Source organism: Bactrocera latifrons, unplaced genomic scaffold (assembly GCF_001853355.1).
Source record: "Bactrocera latifrons isolate USDA-ARS-PBARC rearing strain unplaced genomic scaffold, ASM185335v1 scaffold_276, whole genome shotgun sequence".
Lineage (NCBI taxonomy): Eukaryota > Metazoa > Arthropoda > Insecta > Diptera > Tephritidae > Bactrocera > Bactrocera latifrons.
Window position 1 is genome coordinate 294,932 of NW_017536363.1, and position 19,713 is coordinate 314,644.

A 19,713-nucleotide genomic window follows, 5' to 3' on the forward strand; every position below is an offset into this window, starting at 1 on the left:
AAATACTACGATTTAATTTTAATGCTTAACAAAAAATATGGATAATTACACAGTAGATAATGTACTCAACTGCAACAATGTTTTTTTGTTTACATTATGAAAATAACGGGAAATTTTCATTCTCTTTTCATCAAATGTACACTTCTACACACCACCAGTCAGACTCGTGATAATCATGACACAAAAATTTTACCACGAGTCAGACTTGAGGAAACACGTCAAGGGGTTAAGGACCGACCGGCCGATTGCCTTGTAAGTTACCAACAGGGTTTCTTTGTCTTTTCCCCATGTGTTGCCGGCTAGCGACTTGAGGATTTTGTTGAGGCTAGGAACCTTGGCGATAACCGCGGTCCTATGAGGAGTGAAGGAACAAACATAGACTATAAAAATTGATGCAGCAGGACCCATAATCTCAGCATACGGTCGYACACCTTGTTTTGAGACCTTTGCAATATGAAATATGTAAATATTATTATTCATTTTTGTAATTTTTAATACTTTTCAATATTTTAATTTTTTCATTCTTCCATATTTTTTTATTGGACGAATTTCGACCACTGTCGCCCGTAGTTCTAAGTAATGAGTTTTGAAAGAAACATACAGTGGCTCACATCGTGAGTCGGGCAAGCAATCAACATATCTGTGTTGGTTTTTTTTAAATATTTAAAACTCTTTTTTTTTTCTTAGCTTTTTTTCCACTATAATTACTTACTTATAACGCAATAAGGCTTGCAACAATTAAAACTATACACTTTAGTATAACGTTACTGCAAAYAAAAAAAGAAAAAATGTTCTGTAAATGCGATCACATTGAAAGTCGGGCAAAACACCTGCGCGAAACGGAGTGAAATATTTACCGTTAGGAACAGAAAAAATATGATTTTTAAATTGAGCAAATTTTAGTTGAAATCATTGTATAAACCTACAGGGTTATACAATGGTTGAAATCGAGGTTTGAAGAAAGTAACATTTCACAACATTCGTTCTCCTGGTTTTTGAAATGTCACGTAAARTAAAGCAGTCAACGATCGAAGAGCGAAAATTGGTCATTTATCACCATTCAAAAGGTAAAACTGAACGAGAAATTGGGGTTTTAGTAAATAAAAATAAGTCGACTGTACATGATATCATAAGTAGATATGAAGACAGCGAAAGAATAGAAAATAAGCAAAGAAAAGCAGCTGAAAGAAAGTTAAGTTCGAGAGATGAAAAGTACATTTGAAAAGAAATTCAAAAGGATCCGTTTCTCTCCGCCCCAAAACTTGCTACATCTCTCAAAGAAAATTTCGGGATTAGTGTTTGTGCGGAAACTGTAAGAGAGTGTTGCGGAAAAACAACTTAAATGGACGAGTGACGCGAAAAAAGCCCTGGATTAGTGCAAAAAATAAAAAAGATCGGCTTGATTTTGCGCGCGAATACAAAACGAAAGACTTCTCATTTTGGAGTCAGGTAAATTGTAAATGCGATTATGTTTGAACATTTCCTAATAAGTTAAGGTTCTTTTCACAGATGAGAGCAAATTTAATTTGTTCGGATCTGCCGGCAGGCGTTTTGTGTGGCATAAACCAAACGAAGAATATAAAAATAAAAACACGAAAAAGACCGTTAAGCTCGGAGGAGGTTCCGTAATGGTCTGGGGATGCATGGCGGCCTCCGGCGTGGGCAGACTCCATTTTATTGAAGGAATAATGGATAAAAATATTTATTTGAATATATTGAAGGCAAATGTGAAGGAAAGTGCGCGTATGTTGGGTATTGCTGATAATTTCAAGTTTTATCAKGAYAAWGACCCGAAGCACTCCTCGTTGTTGGTGAAGACTTGGTTGCTGTATAACTGCCCCAAGGTCATAAAAACTCCAGCGCAAAGCCCCGACCTTAATGTGATAAAGCATTTGTGGGATGAGCTAGGTCGCAGAGTTCAAAATAGGAGGTGCACCAACAGGGATCAACTTAAACCTGTGCTCCAAGAGGAATGGACKAAAATAACTCCAGATGTTTGTCGTAAACTGGTTGAAAGTATTCTTTATAGACTCCAAGAAGTGGAAAAGCAAAATGGATACGYAACAAAATACWAAACATCGCACTTATTACAAACACAAGCCAAAAGGAAGTGTGTTGCCCGACTTACGATGTGGCCATATTTTTAATGAATTTTTACATTTTTGTTTTTGAGCGTCGTTATGTTAATAAAATAGAACTAGTACTAGCTGTAAAATATTGCTGAATAAATAAGCTTTTAAAACCATTTCTTGTTTTTTGGAAACAGTTTACATTTCTTTAAAAAAATATCACTTCAACCTATTGCATACTTTTGCCCGACTTTGGATGTGAGCCACTGTACAATTGAATCATACAACACGTACTAACGGCCAATTCACATAGAACTTTTTTTTTTGAAAGAAAAGTACGGTTATGTATCAGTACGTTCACATAAATAGTTTATTTTTAGTTTATACGCGATCCAAGCAAAATTTTGGGCACCTTTATGTGTCAGGCTCTATTCATGGACGAGCAGCTGTCTACATAACTGTGTCCTTAAGAACGTGTGTATTTTAATATTTGACAGATGTCGCTTGAAGTCTGTCGCTCTCTATGYATTCAGTACATGWGTTCCGCTTTACATTTTACTACAACAAACTATGTTTTGGCAACCCTACTAATTGGTGTTTCTGCAACGCATACAAATTTAACATGCATTAGGATTTCGCAATATCATTTAATCTTACATCAGCGAATTTTCCAATTGAAGTTAATATATTTCAAGCAATTACATTCCACTTACTAACTCAGACAATAATTAACATCAGAAAATCATTGCTATTTAATATCCCAATTCGAAATACMCCATGTATACGTCGGAACAACATGGCGATTGGCTTACAAACATATGCATTGTAACAAAAGTCAACTTTTTGTTTTACATACCTTTTTTTTAAAATCATTTTCGCTAAGAACTTTTGTGCACAAAAGTGCTTGGTTTGTGCTTACGCAAACAAACTAGAAATCCATTTTCACCTCAATATAAATGCAAAAAAATCGGTACTTAACACTTTACGTTTTTTCGGTTTCATTGAGGAAAATGATACTGAAAGAGACATAGTCATCGAAACATTGATATACTATCGGAAAACAATATGGCGAATTACACTATCGAATAATTATTGTGCGATATTGCCAGATATTCCAAATTACCACCATTATTTAATGGAAAGACAGACTAAACTAAACCTAAACTCATTTCATCTCATTATCTCTTGTAGTACTTATAACAGAATAATTCATTTATTGATTCAGGATTTCGTTAATGAAAGAACAGATAACATTAAAGTTAATCAAATGTCGAAATGTTCTTAAAATGCTCATTTGCTGTTACCAACCGATTTTGTATAATTAAATATATAAGTATCGAAATTAAACTGTATCGAATCAATTTATACATTGTATATTTTATTTTATTTAAAACACTATTCACTATTTAAGAGGGTATTTTAGTCTAGACTCTCAAATTTCGAGCTTTTTTCAACAATTAATAAAAAAGAAGCACTATATATTTTTACTATCCGTTTTCTTTTCATTTGTTTATTAAACCTCATCGCCATGATTTCTACCCTTGTCGTCATCTGAAAAATAAAACAATGACAGATTCTTAATGAGTACGAATGTGGCTATGTCATGAAGCAGCAAACCTAAAGTTTTATTTTTTCGTTAAATGGGGGCTACTCAAAAAATATCGATTTTTTCACTAATTTTTCAATTTTGTCGATTTTTTTTAAATATTATAAATTTCAAATTTTTTTTTGTTCCTTCTAGTGATGGATATATATTTAAAGAATATTCATGCCAAATTTCAAATAAATCGACTGATTAGAACTTGAAATATTGTTGCTACCGCATCAAAAAAAGGAGTTTTGAGAAAAACGCGTTTAAAGTTTCCATCTGTCATTACTAAGGACCGGTGGGTATAAGTAATCCATGACAGCTGGCAGGATAACCTAACCTAATAATAATATAAAGTTTATATCAAGAATTTAGAAAAGTTTGCGTTGTTGTTAACAATTTTCATGAGTATAGCTTATCTTGATGATGTGCTCCTTGTTCGTATGTACAATCTAATTTATATTATTCGAGACCTTATTAATAAATAATAAATCGTTATAAGAGATATTCTGAACCTTGCTAATGGAATTGCCTTCACTGTTAGGAATTTGTTGGAAACTGAGGAATAATAGAGATATCAGTTTGTAACGCGATGTTCTATTTTTGACAACTTGATTTTTGTGGTGGATTTTTTGACAGCAATGTGTATATGGTTCGGACAATTCTTGATAATAATAATAGTTGTATTATTCAAGTGAAAGAACAGACGTGAATTCAAGTGGGAAAATTCGTAAGAAATATCGTRCTGATTAGTTAGATATTCATAATTATTTGTTTTGGAAGAAAATAAGATCACATCGTAATAAAATGCAATCTGAACTTTTTGTAAAAAAACTATACATCTCGCAAGCTACATCGCCGCCCGCTGTTCAATGTACTTCACCATCATAATAACAGGTCATTTATCAACATGAGATCTGATCTTCCTAGAAACATTGGCCTTACAACACACAATGGTGTATACACTTTACCAATAGTCAACGAATAAAACAACCTATTGAAGTTGAACGAACAGCAAACTTAAGACTCATCTAAAATGTTATCAACTTCATATTGTTTGATTTCCTCTATCTAATGTGATTGACGCGATGGGAAAAATAAAATTTTCATTCTATCGAAGTTCACTTGTGGGAGTATAATTTATATATATTTTATAGAGTCTTTTTAGTACGTAAAGTATACAAACGAAATAATAAGCATATGTGCGTCATTCAAGATAATAACTTATTGAATTCTAAAAATCTTGATTTGTTTATACATGTGTAGAAAAATCTACAATAATTTGGTATTCATCTCAACAGAAAACAAATACATTGAATGGAATCAAGGCTAGCAGTGTTACATTAGCGGAATTTTCCTCTCATTTCAAACATAAATTTGGCTGTTACACCAAGATGGACTGATTGGTTACGTCCTAGTAGATGTCAATAGCAAATGGTAAACCTTTAATTAAAATGTGAAATTTGTATCAATTTGTGTTCTTTAGTAGTCGAAATAATGATATTATGTTTAGACGCTTCTGTGCTTTGAAGAAGTAACAAAAGAGAAACAATTTTTTTTGTGCGAAAATAAGTCTATATTAATAGCAATAGTAACAGCAATGTTATTGGTGTTATCTCATTTAATATATTTAATTACTCCCATCTAGTAGTAAATTTGTACTACATTGTTAAAATAAATAATAAGCAATTATATGTGTATTTGTACATAAGTAACCGACGAAACAAAGCTTCAAATAAATATAGTGAATAAATATTGCCGTAGTGTGTGATGTTGAGAGTCATTGAACAGGGCAGCAAGAGATTTGAAAGAGTGTAAAAGAGCGTTTGGATTGTTTCCCAATGCGAATACCTACTTCGCAGATAAGAGCAAACACCTATAGAACGACGAATATTGTTGGGATCAAAATCGCTATCATTTTTTGAGTGTATAGACGAGGTGTATGTCGTGAAAAAGATATTATATGTGGTCGCACAGTTTAAAATTGTTATCATCAAGATTTTCGAACTATCTGGTAGTGAAAGATCGCGGCTTAACAATTGYTAGGCTTAATAGCCAAAGCAAATCAATCGTTAATTTTTAAATTTGTTATTTGTGAGATCAATTCAAATGAAATAAATAAATTGAATTAATAGAACTTGAATAGAAGTATAAATGATTTTCGTATTGGACACGCGTAAATCAATGTGAGTTCGCGCCGTAGATAAGAAGACACAATGATGTTAAATAAATATCAGAATTATTTGCAACAACACCAAAACCAACATCAGCAGATTGTACAACAGCAACAAAGCTGCGGTGATATTACTACAAGCGTTGGTGACGCTGGTCTTTCCGATTATGGAACTATGGCTTCTAATATTTCCAAATCAGAACGAGAATCTATACACTCTGGTCAATTTATGGTTTCTCATTTCGAAGCGGAAGAAGCTCAAGAAGATGATCTCGAAGAGGATGATGAAGTAAAAATGCTTGATCCCGAAGAAATAAATCTAACAAAACCAGAGGATGTAGAAAATACATGCACTGACGTACAGCGTTTTGTACCACGAAAAATATCATACGTTCAAGAGCTTGGTCAAGAAGGATCAGCGGTGGCCTCTCACTTGGAAATAGAAACTTCGCTCACCAAATTATTCAAATGTATGAATTTAGCTTACAGGTATGTAAAAATCATAAATATTTAGTTCACACTTATACTTTTAACGGTTATAAATTTATGCAGTTTTATGTTCATATGGTTATACATATGTATGTATGTATATGTATATATGTTTAAAGTTTAAAAGGAAAGCTTTTATGAAGATATTTTAAAACTTTATTTAAAAATCAGAACGCGGAAGTAAATTTCAGAATAATACATTAACTAAAGTATAACAGATTTAGCTTATTTTATAATTAGCTCTGACTAAAAACGTTAAAAAAGCATTTTTTGAAATGCATGAACACCTACATACATAAGTATATATATGTACATACATACATATTTATATACTTACTCTGTTTATTCCCTTAAATAAACGAGTACATATGTAGATAAATATGTATGTTTGTATGTAGATATGACAGAATATGTGCATAAACATTGCATTTATAAATGTTTTATAAATATGAGGACTTATTGTTAGCAGTCGAAAAAGTCTTATTATGGTTTTAGGTTGCTTTTCGCAGATATATGTATATATAAGCATACGTAAATATATATGCATACATAAGCGAAATATGAAAACGCAATTTGAAGGTATGTACATCGATTATTTTCAAGCTTTGAATTTCAAGAATTCTTCATTTGTGCAGTTGAAAGAACTTCCATGAGTCCAGTGCATGTAACTTTATATGTTTGAATAGTCAAATAATATAGATGCCTACATAAGTATTTATTTAACAAAGCTATATGCATACATATATGTATATGTAATTATTATTTTAGTTAACGTTTATAAAAAGCAAAATAAATGCTTAGTTAGCGAATAATGGTGTAAATTACAATGATACTTTGTTAGCCAAACATAATTAACATCACTAATTTCTTTCTGGTCGAGGTTGTCTTGTTCAAAATCATGATTTGGTGTAGGAAACAAAAATTTGAGAATGTTTCAATACACTACAAATCACTCTTTCTTCGACATATTCAGGCACTGTTGTCCACTTACTAATACCTCCCKTGTTCAACTCCTGTTTATGCAGATTTGACCCCGACATAGCAAATATACATACATATGTACACATCGTGTAGTGTCCAATTATGGGGAAACAGGAAGTTTCCAGGGTGTGCTGTTAGATGATTTCGATGGCATCAACCTGGACCTTACCATCCAAGCGGGGGCTAGATAATTGCTAAAGTAACAACAACTACCAACCCACCCATGAGTACRTAACACTATAACATACAACTCTCTTGTCTATACGCACCACGCAATCAAGAGCAGAATTGCTGAAACGTTTAGCGACACCCGCCTCAAAGGAACATGTACGGTCGGCAATTGGTATATATATAAAAAAGCCAACTCAGTCAAATCCCAATTTGTCAGTATACAATGTTTTCCGAAAACACAGACCACAGTTTTCTTCATCTAGTAATCCGTTTAATATACAAGGTGGCGCAAAAATAACCTTCCGATGTTTTTTGGCTGTAATTTAAAAAAAAAAATGAAGAACTTTGATTCTGTTTGTTAATTATTTTTATTTGGTTCGCATCAAGTCGAGAATATGATATCATGTAAATGGCCGCCGCCACAGTTGATTGTCATTTGAGCCCTTTTTATGGCATTTTCCATCACTTTAACCAGAACTTCCGGCGACAGGTCCTCACAAGACTGTAAGAGTCTGAGGCTTCTTGACATAAACCACAAAAATAAGTCTGGAGCTGTCAAATCAGGCGATCTTGCTGCCCTGCGCAAATCGAGAAAACGGGAGATTAGGCGCCCTGGAAATGCATTCTTCTGCATATCGGTTGTGGCACGAGCAGTGTGTTCCGTTGCACCGTCCTTTTGGAACCATATGTTTTCCAATCCCAATTCATCAAGCTTCGGCAAAAAGAACCCGTTGATCATGGCTCTGTAGCGCTCACCACAAAACAGTAACCGTTTGGCCAGCGACCCTTCGACGAAAAAAGGCCCGATGACTCCTCCAGCGAAAACAGCACACCATACAGTGACTTTGAGCGTGTGTAATGGCTCTTCATGGGCTACACGCAGATTGTCAGTGCCCCAGAAGCGTAAATTTTGCTTATTTACGTATCCGCTAAGATGGAAATGGGCCTCATCTCTCATGATTATTTTTGATGAAAAATCATCTTCCTCTTGGTGGTGATAAAGGATGGCAGTATGTTGATGCACCGTCTGSACTGACGGAAACATCTACAAATCTCGTACCAAAATTCGCTGAAAACACCGTTGACGGATACCCATTTGCGTGGTGAAATAAATAGTCACCAATAACCCGCGTTCTAGAGCAGTGTAGCGTATCATTGTTTATTTACGTGTATTTCACATTTTTTAACTACACAAATGTCAAAACAGAACTGGCATTAGGGGTCAATTGCAAAATTTATAACATCTTCTGATAGGAGGATTACTTTTGCGCCACCCYGTATTAATATAACAAGTGTCCAACGACGCCTGCCGATCGTGTCTAGTATTTAGATGATATTAAAGTCTAACGTCAAAAATGGACAGATGCTGGACAACTCATACATTGATGAGTACTAGCCAGATACTGCATAAATCCTACATGTTTTTGACATTGATGACTATACTATGCCCTCTAGCTCTGTCCTTGTCTTCGCTTACTAATATTTACTGAAATTGTGATCAAATTTCATGACATTTCGTCCAATCGTTCTCAAGTTATTGATTTTTCGAGAGGAACAAGCATCATTGATTCAAAGTGATAACTGTTACGTCCAATCACCTCAAAATATTCGAAGGTCGTRAGTGGATTGAATAACGAATTTCGGTGAAAGTCGGACGACTTAAAAAAAAAACAGTTTTAAGCATTATTTTTTGTTTGTCATTTTTTCATCAACTATCTCGACAACCAATTAACAATATTATCTCTTATTGGATCGAAATTAATAATAATCTGAATTGTTAGGTCAAAGACCTTCTTGGCCTCTTAGAATTATTTACAACTACTATGAAAGTTCGAAAATTTTTTAATTTACTTTTCTCATTCTTCCGTTAGTGATGTATCATAGCCTGAGTCTATTATCTATTTCATTTAAGATTTGAAACAATTAAACAATTTCTTTCCAACGAAACGTTGAACACAATTAAATAATCAGTTGAGAACCTTAATAGTTGATGTGAAGAGACTTGTGGAAAATTTTTGTACATTTGTTTCAAATATAATATAATTAATTCTCAATTCCCAATTAAAAATCATACTCCCAAAATATGATTCAGGCGAAATAGCAAGCGTAAAACAAAGTGTTGATATTACCTCTGTTTATCGAATAATGAGTGCCTCAAACATGTCATAAAGCAAAGGACGTGCTTGTCGATTTTTTCTATGTATACAATATCAGAAATCACTATTAGATAACTTATTACACGTGAAGTTATCTAATAGTGATTTTCGAAATTTTTTCGGTTGGCAAYTTCTCTTTCAACTGCAGAATTTATTATGTGTTAATTTATTATTTGAAGTGTGTTGGATTATATCGTCGCCTATTAAATAACTATGTCTTGAAAATTCTTACCTCCCAATCGGCTTATCAAAGTTACATCTTCTTCTTCTTCTTAATTGGCGTAGTCATCGCTTCCGCGATTATAGCCGAGTTAACAACTGCGCGCCAATCGTTTCTTCTTTTCGCTACGTGGCGCCAATTAGATATTCCAAGTGAAGCCAGGTCCTTCTCCACTTGGTCCTTCCAACAGAGTGGAGGTCTTCCTCTTCCGCTGCTTCCCCCGGCGGGTACTACGTCGAATACTTTCAGAGCTGGAGTGTTTTCGTCCATCCGGACAACATGACCTAGCCAGCGTAGCCGCTGTCTTTTAATTCGCTGAACTATGCCAATGTCGTCGTATACCTCGTACAGCTCATCGTTTCATCGAATGCGATATTCGCCGTGGCCAACGCGCAAAGAACCATAAATCTTTCGCAGAACTTTTCTCTCGAAAACTCGCAACGTCGACTCATCCGTTGTTGACATCGTCCAAGCCTCTACACCATATAGCAGGACGGGAATTATGAGTGACTTATAGAGTTTGGTTTTGTTTGTCGAGAGAGGACTTTGCTTCTCAATTGCCTACTCAGTCTGAAGCAGCACCTGTTGGCAAGCGTTATCCTGCGTTGGATTTCTAGGCTGACATTGTTGGTGGTGTTTACGCCGGTTCTAAGATAGACGAAATTATCTACAACTTCAAAGCATGCCAAGTGTGTACCAAGTCGCGAGTGCGACGACTGTTTGTTTGATGACAGGAGATATTTCGTCTAGCCCTCGTTCACGGCCAGACCCATTTGTGTTGCTTCCTTGTCCAGTCTGGAGAAAGCAGAACTAACGGCGCGGGTGTTGAGGCCGTACGCCTCATTAACATAATATCATCGGCGTACGTCAGCTGTACACKCTTATAGAAGATGGTACCTTCTCTATTTAGTTCTGCAGCTCGAACTATTTTCTCCAGAAGCAGGTTGAAAAAGTCTCACTATAAGTAATACCTTGTCTGAAACCTCGTTTGGTATCGAACGGCTGAGAGAGGTCCTTCCCGATTCTGACAGAGCCGTATAAGTTTTGCAGGGATACCAAATTCTGACATCGCGGCATAAAGGCAGCTTCTYTTCGTGCTGTCGAAAGCAGCTTTGAAATCGACGAAGATGTGGTGTGTGTCGATTCTCCTTTCACGGGTGTTTTCCAAGATTTGGCGCATGGCGAATATCTGGTTGGTTGTTGATTTACCAGGTCTAAAGCCACATTGATAAGGTCCAATCAGTTTGTTGACGGTGCGCTTTAATCTTTCAAACAATACGCTCGACAGAACCTTATATGCGATGTTGTGGAGGCTAATCCCACGGTAGTTGGTGTAGATTGTGGGGTCTTCTTTTTTATGGATTGGGCATAGCCCACTTAAATTCCAATCGTCGGGCATACTTTCGTTGGACAATATTTTGCAAGGAAGCTGATGCATGCACCTTATCAGCTCTTCGCCGCCGTGTTTGAATAGCTCGGCTGGCAATCCATCGGCCCCTGCCGCTTTGTTGTTTTTCAGGCGGGCAATTGCTATTCGAACTTCTTCATGGTCGGGTAATGGAACGTCCGCTCCATAGTCATCGATTTGGGAATCGGGTTCGCCTTCTCCTGACGTTGCGCGTTCACTGCCGTTCAGAGTATGCTCCGGTCTTAAAACCTTCTGTAAGCCGCCGCATTTTTTCGTAGAATTTTCATTACCCCTGTCGGCCAGCTTATCAAGCTCTTCGTACTCACGCATTTCGGCCTCTTTCTTTTTCTGTCTATAAATGCGTCTCGCTTCCCTCTTCAATTTTCGTTATCTATCCCATCCCGCACGTGTTGTGGTCGATCGTAACGTTGCGAGGTAAGCAGCCTGTTTTCTCTCCGCTGCGACACGGCACTCCTCGTCGTACCAGCGGTTCTTTTGCACTTTTAGAAAACCAATGGTTTCGGTTGCGGCTGTACGTAAGGAGTTTGAAATGCCATCCCACAGTTGTGTGAGACGAGTGCTCTCAGAGAGCAGAAGTGCAAGCCGAGTAGAAAATCGTTCGGCTGTCTGTTGTGATTGCAGCTTCTCGACGTCGAACCTTCCTTGCGTTTATTGGTGTGCGTTTTTTACTGGGCAGAGGCGGGTGCGAATCTTGGCTGCAATAAGATAGTGGTCCGAGTCGATGTTAGGACCTCGGAGCGCACCCACAACACTGGAGACGTGTCTTCCGTCTATCACAACATGATCGATCTGGTTGGTAGTTTTTCGATCCGGAGACAGCCAAGTAGCTTGATGAATCTTCTTATGCTAGATTCTAGTGCTACAGATAACCATATTTCGGGCCCTGGCGAAGTCGATCAGCCTCAACCCATCCCCAAATATTACCTCGTGGACGCTGAATTTACCGACCGTAGTGCCAAAGATACCTTCTTTGCCTACCCTGGCGTTAAAGTCGCCAAGCACGATTTTGACATCGTGGCGGGGGCAGATCTCGTAAGTGCGCTCCAAGCACTCATAAAACGCATCTTTGGTCACAACGTCCTTCTCTTCCGTCGGGGCGTGGGCGCAAATCAGCGATATGTTGAAGAACATCGCTTTGATGCGGATTGTGGCTAGACGTTCATTCATCGCAGTGAATGATAGTACTCGGCGACGGAGTCTCTCTCCCACCACGAATCCCACAGTAAACTTGCGCTCCTTTATATGGCCACCGTAGTAAATGCCAAAAGGACCTACTTGTCTCTGTCCTTGTCCCGTCCATCGCATTTCTTGGACGGCGGTGATGTAGCCTTTATTTTTTCAAGGACATCAACCAGCTGGGCAGCGGCACCTTCYCAATTAAGGGACCGGACATTCCAGGYGCATGCCCTCAATTCGTAGTCCTTATTTCATTTTCCATGGTCGTCATCAAAATGGGGGTCTCTCATGCGAGGCTGTTGGTAGTTTTCATTGGTATGATTTTTTACGTGACGGAAGTCGTAAGCTGCTTGAGTCATATGTAAAGGAATCGTTTCTGGCCACTCCCAAGTGARGGTCGATCAGAGAACTTTCCTCACTTGCGTCAACTTCTACATATGACTCCATCCTCCAATCAAAGTTACATACTTACATAAAAAGTATACGACAACAAGAAAAGAATGTTAACTTCAGATACACCAACGCTATAATATCCTCCACAAATGCAAAAAAATAGCATACAAGATGCACTGTTTGTATAGTAGCAATATGCTATATTGGTGCGATATATTTTTGCAGAGATTTCAGTTTTGCCATGAGCAATAATCTTAGCCGAGTTTCGTGAAAATGTCTTGCCAAATGAATAAGTTCTCCATACAAGAACTAGACCATTAGTTTGTATGGCAGCTTTATGTTATAATTACCCAATATCGGCATTTCCGACAAATAATCAGCTTCTTGTATAGAAAAGGAGGTGTGCGAAATCTCAGATCGATATCTCAAAAACTAAGAGACTAGTTCTCGTATATACAGAGAGACGAATAGCTGCTCCAGATTGTATTGGAATGCATCTGTTCGCAAACCCGTAACAATAAAAACCAAAAAATTTACCCTGGAAGTTTATTTTTACTTTAATAGTGGCACATACTGTTAGAAAGTCAATAAAATCATCCCATTGTTGTATCGTTAAAGATTAGATGTAAATTGAAGCAGGTAAATATTTCTTTGTCTGATCTTTTAGAATGACGTTAATTGCCTTCGAACCATCGTGTACGCATATTGCGTACTAATATAAATATTGACGTTCACAATTAAAGTTCTATAAATACTTGTAAGAATTCTAATGAAAAAGATGAACAACAAAAAATACATTTTGCAAATGTAGTCGTTAGTCCAGAACGTACGATGCGCATTATTAATGCGTAACCGCAACTTCAAACACTATTGTGTTGGTTAGTTAACAATTTTTTTCTTGATTTCTCCAGAAATTAGTTTAGCATTAGCACTAAAATGCTGAATTTGCATTTTTATACTGTCGCAAGAATTTGCAACAGAGAATGTAGCAGTTTTGTTCACCTAACGATTGTGTCTAAAAGTATACACAGTACATAAATGATCAGAATGATGAAACGAGTTGAATTCCAGTGGACTGGCTGTTAGTTCGTGCCGGTTGTAATTTAAGTAAAACATAAGGTTTCTTGATGAAACTTGATATATAAAAAAAATGGTATTATAGAAAACCAAGCTCAAAATTAAGATACAAAACAGTAAGGGCCCCGACAACTTCGTAATACTCTCCTTAATAAATATATTAGAAAAATTCAATTTCACATCTTTCATAATACACAAGCGTCTGATGTTGTTGTAACGGTTAACTGTCGACGTAGATAAGAAAAGACCTCCTGTTCCTAGGAGGCGGTTCTGCCTACTAGGAGCTGCTGTGAAAATTGGACCATAGACGTGTATCGCCTAGCTTTAGGTAAAAACCTGTAAGTCAGAACCTAATTGACCAACATAAATCAAATTTAATGTGTTTCCTTGTGAAAATGCGCGAGATCGCGCACGCCTACTTCCCATATATYACAGATTTAAGTACAATATGATGCTTTCACTTTACAGTGTATACATAAGTCTAGAGCCAATTGCACTATCGAAATTCAACTTTACACAATTCAACCTTTAAAATATAGAATAATTAATAAATATGATCGAAATCGGACATTAACTTTTCAACACCCCARATATCGATGTGTATCCATGTGTCTATGACTTTTACCTGAAATGAAATTCATAAATGGGGAATTTCTGGTCAATACTTCCTAATATAGAGATTTTTGAACTTCCAGGCTTTATATATACRAGTATATACATATGTACCTATACCAACGAAAAAGACGTGATGTTAAAATGAAATAACACTAACATTTTTTTTTTTGCATTGCGGCTAAAGTGCGCAGAATGTTGTCTTCAAGCTCCTCCAGCGTTGCCCGTTGATTTGAACCTTGATTTAACATATCCTCTGAGAAAATAATCTAGAGGTGTTAAACCTTTTGATCTTGGCAGTTATTTGACTAAGCCATTTCTCGAAGTAAACGAGACGCAAAACTTTGTACGCAATGTGTTCATGTTTATACGTGAAACAAGAGATGTCGCACCGTCTTGTTGGAAATAGAGATCGTCCGCTATTGACGGTATTGGCATTCCTTGCATCATTTTGAAAGAAATAAAGTCCGATGATGCCGATATATCACATTGACTTTGTGGATGGAATTGCGCTTYCTGAACCACACGAGGATTTGACTCAGCCTTGTACCATAGAAAACGTGACATGATGAAATAGCAAACCTTACTGAACTCACTGACAAATTTTACACAAATACGTAAAMAAACATGGCCGCAGAAAGCTATCAAAATCATGTAATCCCTTTTGGTGGAATCTGTATACCTACCTTCAAATTTAAACTATGCATCTTTTTCTGTGAGTAGTTCCTCCRTATGCATAAAATGAATAATTTGTAACATATAGTTGACCGATATAAAAAAAAAAGAAGAAATGGTTTTTTCGACAAAACCAATTTATTTTATTCAAAATAGCCTCCTTCTGCTGCAATCATGAGCATAAATTTTTCCAAAAAGGAATAAGTCGTACGGTGCCATATCAGGTGAATACGGGGAGCGGTTAATGGTTAAAATGTGATTTTTGGTCAAATCACCATTAACAAGCGTCAATCAAATGTTGGATTCTGAGCAATTTTTGGTCGTCAGTCAATTTGCGCGGAACAATCCGTGCACACACCTTTCGTAAGCTGATAAATAGATGTTTTGGAGATGTTCAATTCAATTTAAATGAATTTCAATGATGATTTCGGCTGAAATTTTATGAATTCCGTACAGTTTCGATGGAATTTCCGGTGATCACGGACTTTGATTGGCCCACACGTTTATCGTCGTGTGTGTCCTCACACCCACTTTGAAAATATGGAAACCACTCGTGCACTCTGCTACATGGTAGGCAATCATCGCCATAAACTTGTTTCATCAATTGAAACGTTTCGGTAAAAGTTTTACCAATTTTAAAACAAAATTCAATTTTGGCTCTTTGTTCACAAACACACACACTTAAAACGCAATAACTTAACTTCCAATATATGAAATGTCATGAAATTCTTACTCAATGAATCGATTAAGATAGCAGATTCTAACGCACCAGTCGACATATAGACGCCGCCACCAGGGGCTAGATTCAAAAAGTCCTGTTTACTTTGGAACGCACCTTGTAGACAAAATTGCAAAGAGTTCATACATTTTATTCAACTGATTTTAAACATGTTATGTTAGTCAATATATATCAATCTTCATTGAAATTTATTATTTAGTACATGTTTTTACATATGAATGAAATCAACTTACACTTTGATATATATGTATTCCATATCTGTAATAAAATTATTTCTGATTCTGTGGTTTACCTTTCCTGGATATTCAGATATTTGTAATAATTAATATGATGGAGTTTTCTGTCTATCTATATTGGGTTCATCATATGTTTAGGAGAATGCCGTTGTTGTGTTAACATTATGGTAAACTGAACTACCTTTGCCCATCTGCAGTACCCACCTCAAAGTGCCAAGAAACACGTGCAGTGAGTTGCATCAAGATTATTTTTACTCATGCCAGACATCGAGAATTCAATTCGTCTCATCATCATGATAATTTTGATGTACATACATACGTGTATACAACTTACACACCACAGATAAGTAAACGAAACTATTACACTCTGATTATCGATTATGGGGAATTATTTTTTCATTGAAAATGATAAAAACTTTTGCTAGTGGACAATAGGCAAGTATTAGTAGACTTTTATATTTATTAATTTTTGCGAAATTGTTTTCACACGAAGTTCAGTTTTTAATTATGATAAAATATGACATATTCTACTATATTAGGCCAGGGCAGATAACTTTTGAAAGCAAAAAAATCATGGTGTATTGAAACCAATTGGAAAAGAATCATAAAGTAAAAATGAAAGTAACATTTTCTAACAAAACTACTACGAGCCCAATAGAAAAATTATATACATATGTTAAGTTAATGATTAGATCTACAAATTTTAATTATACAAATTTTCCACATAACTTTAAAATTTTGGTATCCTGCGCAAAAATAAAAATCTTTCACTAAATTTGGTGTAAATAAGTAGTAGCTTTATTTAGTGAAAGATTTGTTTTTTTTTTCTTGTTAAATTTCCTTTTTTCTGTTAACTTAAAAAATATATATTTTACCGTGGCAAATTTTCTCAAAACTTGAAACAAAGAAATTTGTAATTACATACATACTCCACATAAGGTTTATGGATGACTTTTATTATAATTGCTATAACTGTTCAAAAATAATTTACAATGTCTCTTATATTAATGATACATATAAAATTGTTTACCAAAACACTTTGTAATTTACAGTCAAAAATTAACATCCCCAAAATGGAATCATTTCAAAGGAATTCGCTTGCGCTGGAAGGATAAAATTCGTTTGAACAATGTAATTTGGCGATGCTGGCACATGCAATGTGAGTTATAATATTATTACATACATAGATACATATAAACAAGGTTATTTTGCAAAATTAAAATATACAATTTATGTAAATATCTTTATTCTTTAAATGCGCTGCTAATGATAACGCAAATCTTACAGGGCATATATTTTTCAGTGTATGATATTAGGCAGTTATTGCAAATGGTGCTTTTGATAAACCAAAATAAATATTTCCGCTAATCTTCTGGCTAAATACCTTATTTTTTATCAGCCTTGTTTATCTCTGTGTAATATTTTGACACAAGATAGACGATAACAAGAACCATATGTACGTTAGATGTACATATTTTTACATATTCCCATATGTTTATATACAAGTCCCCATATCTCAAGTTGGCATATCATAGGTATATTTCAGCCCCGACGTATTGTGTAGTTTTTTTTCAAGTGAACCCTCGGCTTGCATATTCTTTCATTATATTACATACTTTATTTAATGAAAAAAATTAATTTTTACGACCGTTATTATAACAAGATTTTAATTTCTGACAGTTTTTATACTTATCTAGAAAAGCATTTTTGACAGAAACTTAAAATAGAGAGAAGAAAATACATTGGCGGCTATTTCAATGGCTAAAAACAATTACTTTAATAAGTAATATTCACCAATTTACCAAAAATTAAAACCTTTAGTATTTGAGTGGAAATTTTGAAGTTATTCTGACTCACCACAAAAAGGTATTTTATCAACATCCTGTTTTTTGTCCATTGCCCAAATCGAATTGCGTCCCTCCTTCACTTTTATCACATTGGTTTCGCTGAATACATAATTTATATTTGCATTTTTGTGAGTTACATTTAATGTATTATTAGAATATTTGTTTGCAAAGTCTTTAAAAACTAAACTAAGTAACAGGTTCCAAACGGCTAGCGATTGGTCAATTATTGATTTAATAGACTGCTTCAATTCCCTCATATTTCTGGGTTTTGTTTTGTACACTTTTTGCTTGATAAACTCCCGAAAATAAGTCTGGTAGAGTCAAAAGTTGATCTTAGGGGACAGAGGAAAGTGGAGTTTCTGGATATTAATTTGTTTTCAAATGTTCATAGGAGCTCCGAAATAACCGGTTTGGCTATGTGTGCATTTACTCCATCTTTCTGAAACCTAACGCTATTGACAGAGAAACGGCTTCGGCGCAGTTATGACTAAAAAAACTCATAAACCCATTGACACTATTTTCTTCAAAGAAGCCCTGGATTATTTCTGGATTTGATTCACTCCATATACTTCAAATTGGCTTATTTATATTCCCGTTTAGCTCAAAGGGTTTAACTGGCTTGTTTGTGCCATAGCAGGTTTAATTAATTTCATTATGAATAATCCGATGTAATGACTATCTGCTAACTCCAAGTTAGGCCGATAAGTTGCGAGTCGAAACTCTTCGATTTGCCTGAATAGACGATGCAACAGCTGCGATATTTTCTTGAACACGAATATACGGATCTCGATGGTACGGTATTTTTGCCGAACTTCCAGATTCGGCATCTTCATAATGGTCCATCTATTCGGGGGTGTGCTACTAAAATCTTGTATGAATTTTCTTTAAACTGCAAAGCTGGTACCGCTGCACTATCCTAATCGTTCATTTAAAAAAATTAATAATAACATGTAAAATAAAAATAAAAGTAAGAGAGCACGGAGATAAAAAGTTATTACAGATTCGTGCGCCACCCTGTATAAATAATTTTCCAAAACAAGGCAAGGTTATGATCTGTCAGATTGTATGGCACTATATGACATAGTGGTCTGACATCGTTGGTTCCGACAAATGAACTGCTTCTTTAGGTATAAAAGGCTGTGTGCAAAAAAAATAGATATTTCGTGGCACCCTGTTCAAGGTATAATTAAAACAAAGGATCATCTTATCAGTTCTATAAATGAATTTAAATCTCGAGTAGTCTTTTCATTTAATTTTCGAGATAAACTCAAAATAAAAAAAATATAAAACATTTTATTATTTTTTCCACGTGTTTTAACTTCATTATTTCATTATGTTGTTATCAATTGCTATTCTTAGCCAACTTGACAAAAACTTAACCAGATTTTTTTTTTCTAATCGAAACAAATTATCTTTCATAGTGCCTCTCAATAGTCGAAAAAATTACAAATTCACAACTATATTTTATAGTTAAGAATTCAAGACCGGTTATATTTTCCGAAAGAAGGATTCTTTCGATACAAAATTGTTTTGTATATACTACACACTACTTAACTAAGAAGTAAACAAACTTCAATTCCATAAATACCAATTTTATCAGAGAGTTTAACTTAGTTACAAAAATGTTTATTAAGTCAAAATGGAATTCTGTAACCTTGATATACAGAATATGTTTGAATATG

The 19,713-nt window shown here is 35.3% G+C and overlaps 2 protein-coding genes across 10 annotated transcripts in view; one reads left to right on the forward strand and one right to left on the reverse strand.

Moving 5' to 3' along the window:
* Positions 1-3,109, reverse strand: part of LOC108970010 — a 29,567-nt gene extending 26,458 nt beyond the window's left edge. The window contains exon 1 of the mRNA XM_018935094.1: positions 2,926-3,109. The gene's annotated coding sequence lies outside the window, so the exon portion shown is untranslated. The remainder of the gene's footprint in view (positions 1-2,925) is intronic.
* Positions 3,110-4,309: 1,200 nt separating this feature from the next.
* The window catches only part of LOC108970013 (protein WBSCR14 homolog), a 33,373-nt gene continuing 17,969 nt past the window's right edge, over positions 4,310-19,713 (forward strand). For 2 of the 9 annotated variants that reach the window (XM_018935102.1, XM_018935109.1), the window contains exons 1-2: positions 4,338-6,319; positions 17,237-17,343. In XM_018935102.1, the coding sequence (XP_018790647.1) occupies positions 5,874-6,319; positions 17,237-17,343 (553 nt within the window). In that variant the 5' untranslated portion in view covers positions 4,338-5,873. Of the gene's footprint in view, positions 6,320-17,236; positions 17,344-19,713 lie in introns of all 9 variants that reach the window. The other 7 variants (XM_018935100.1, XM_018935101.1, XM_018935107.1 and 4 more) reach the window with 7 other exon arrangements.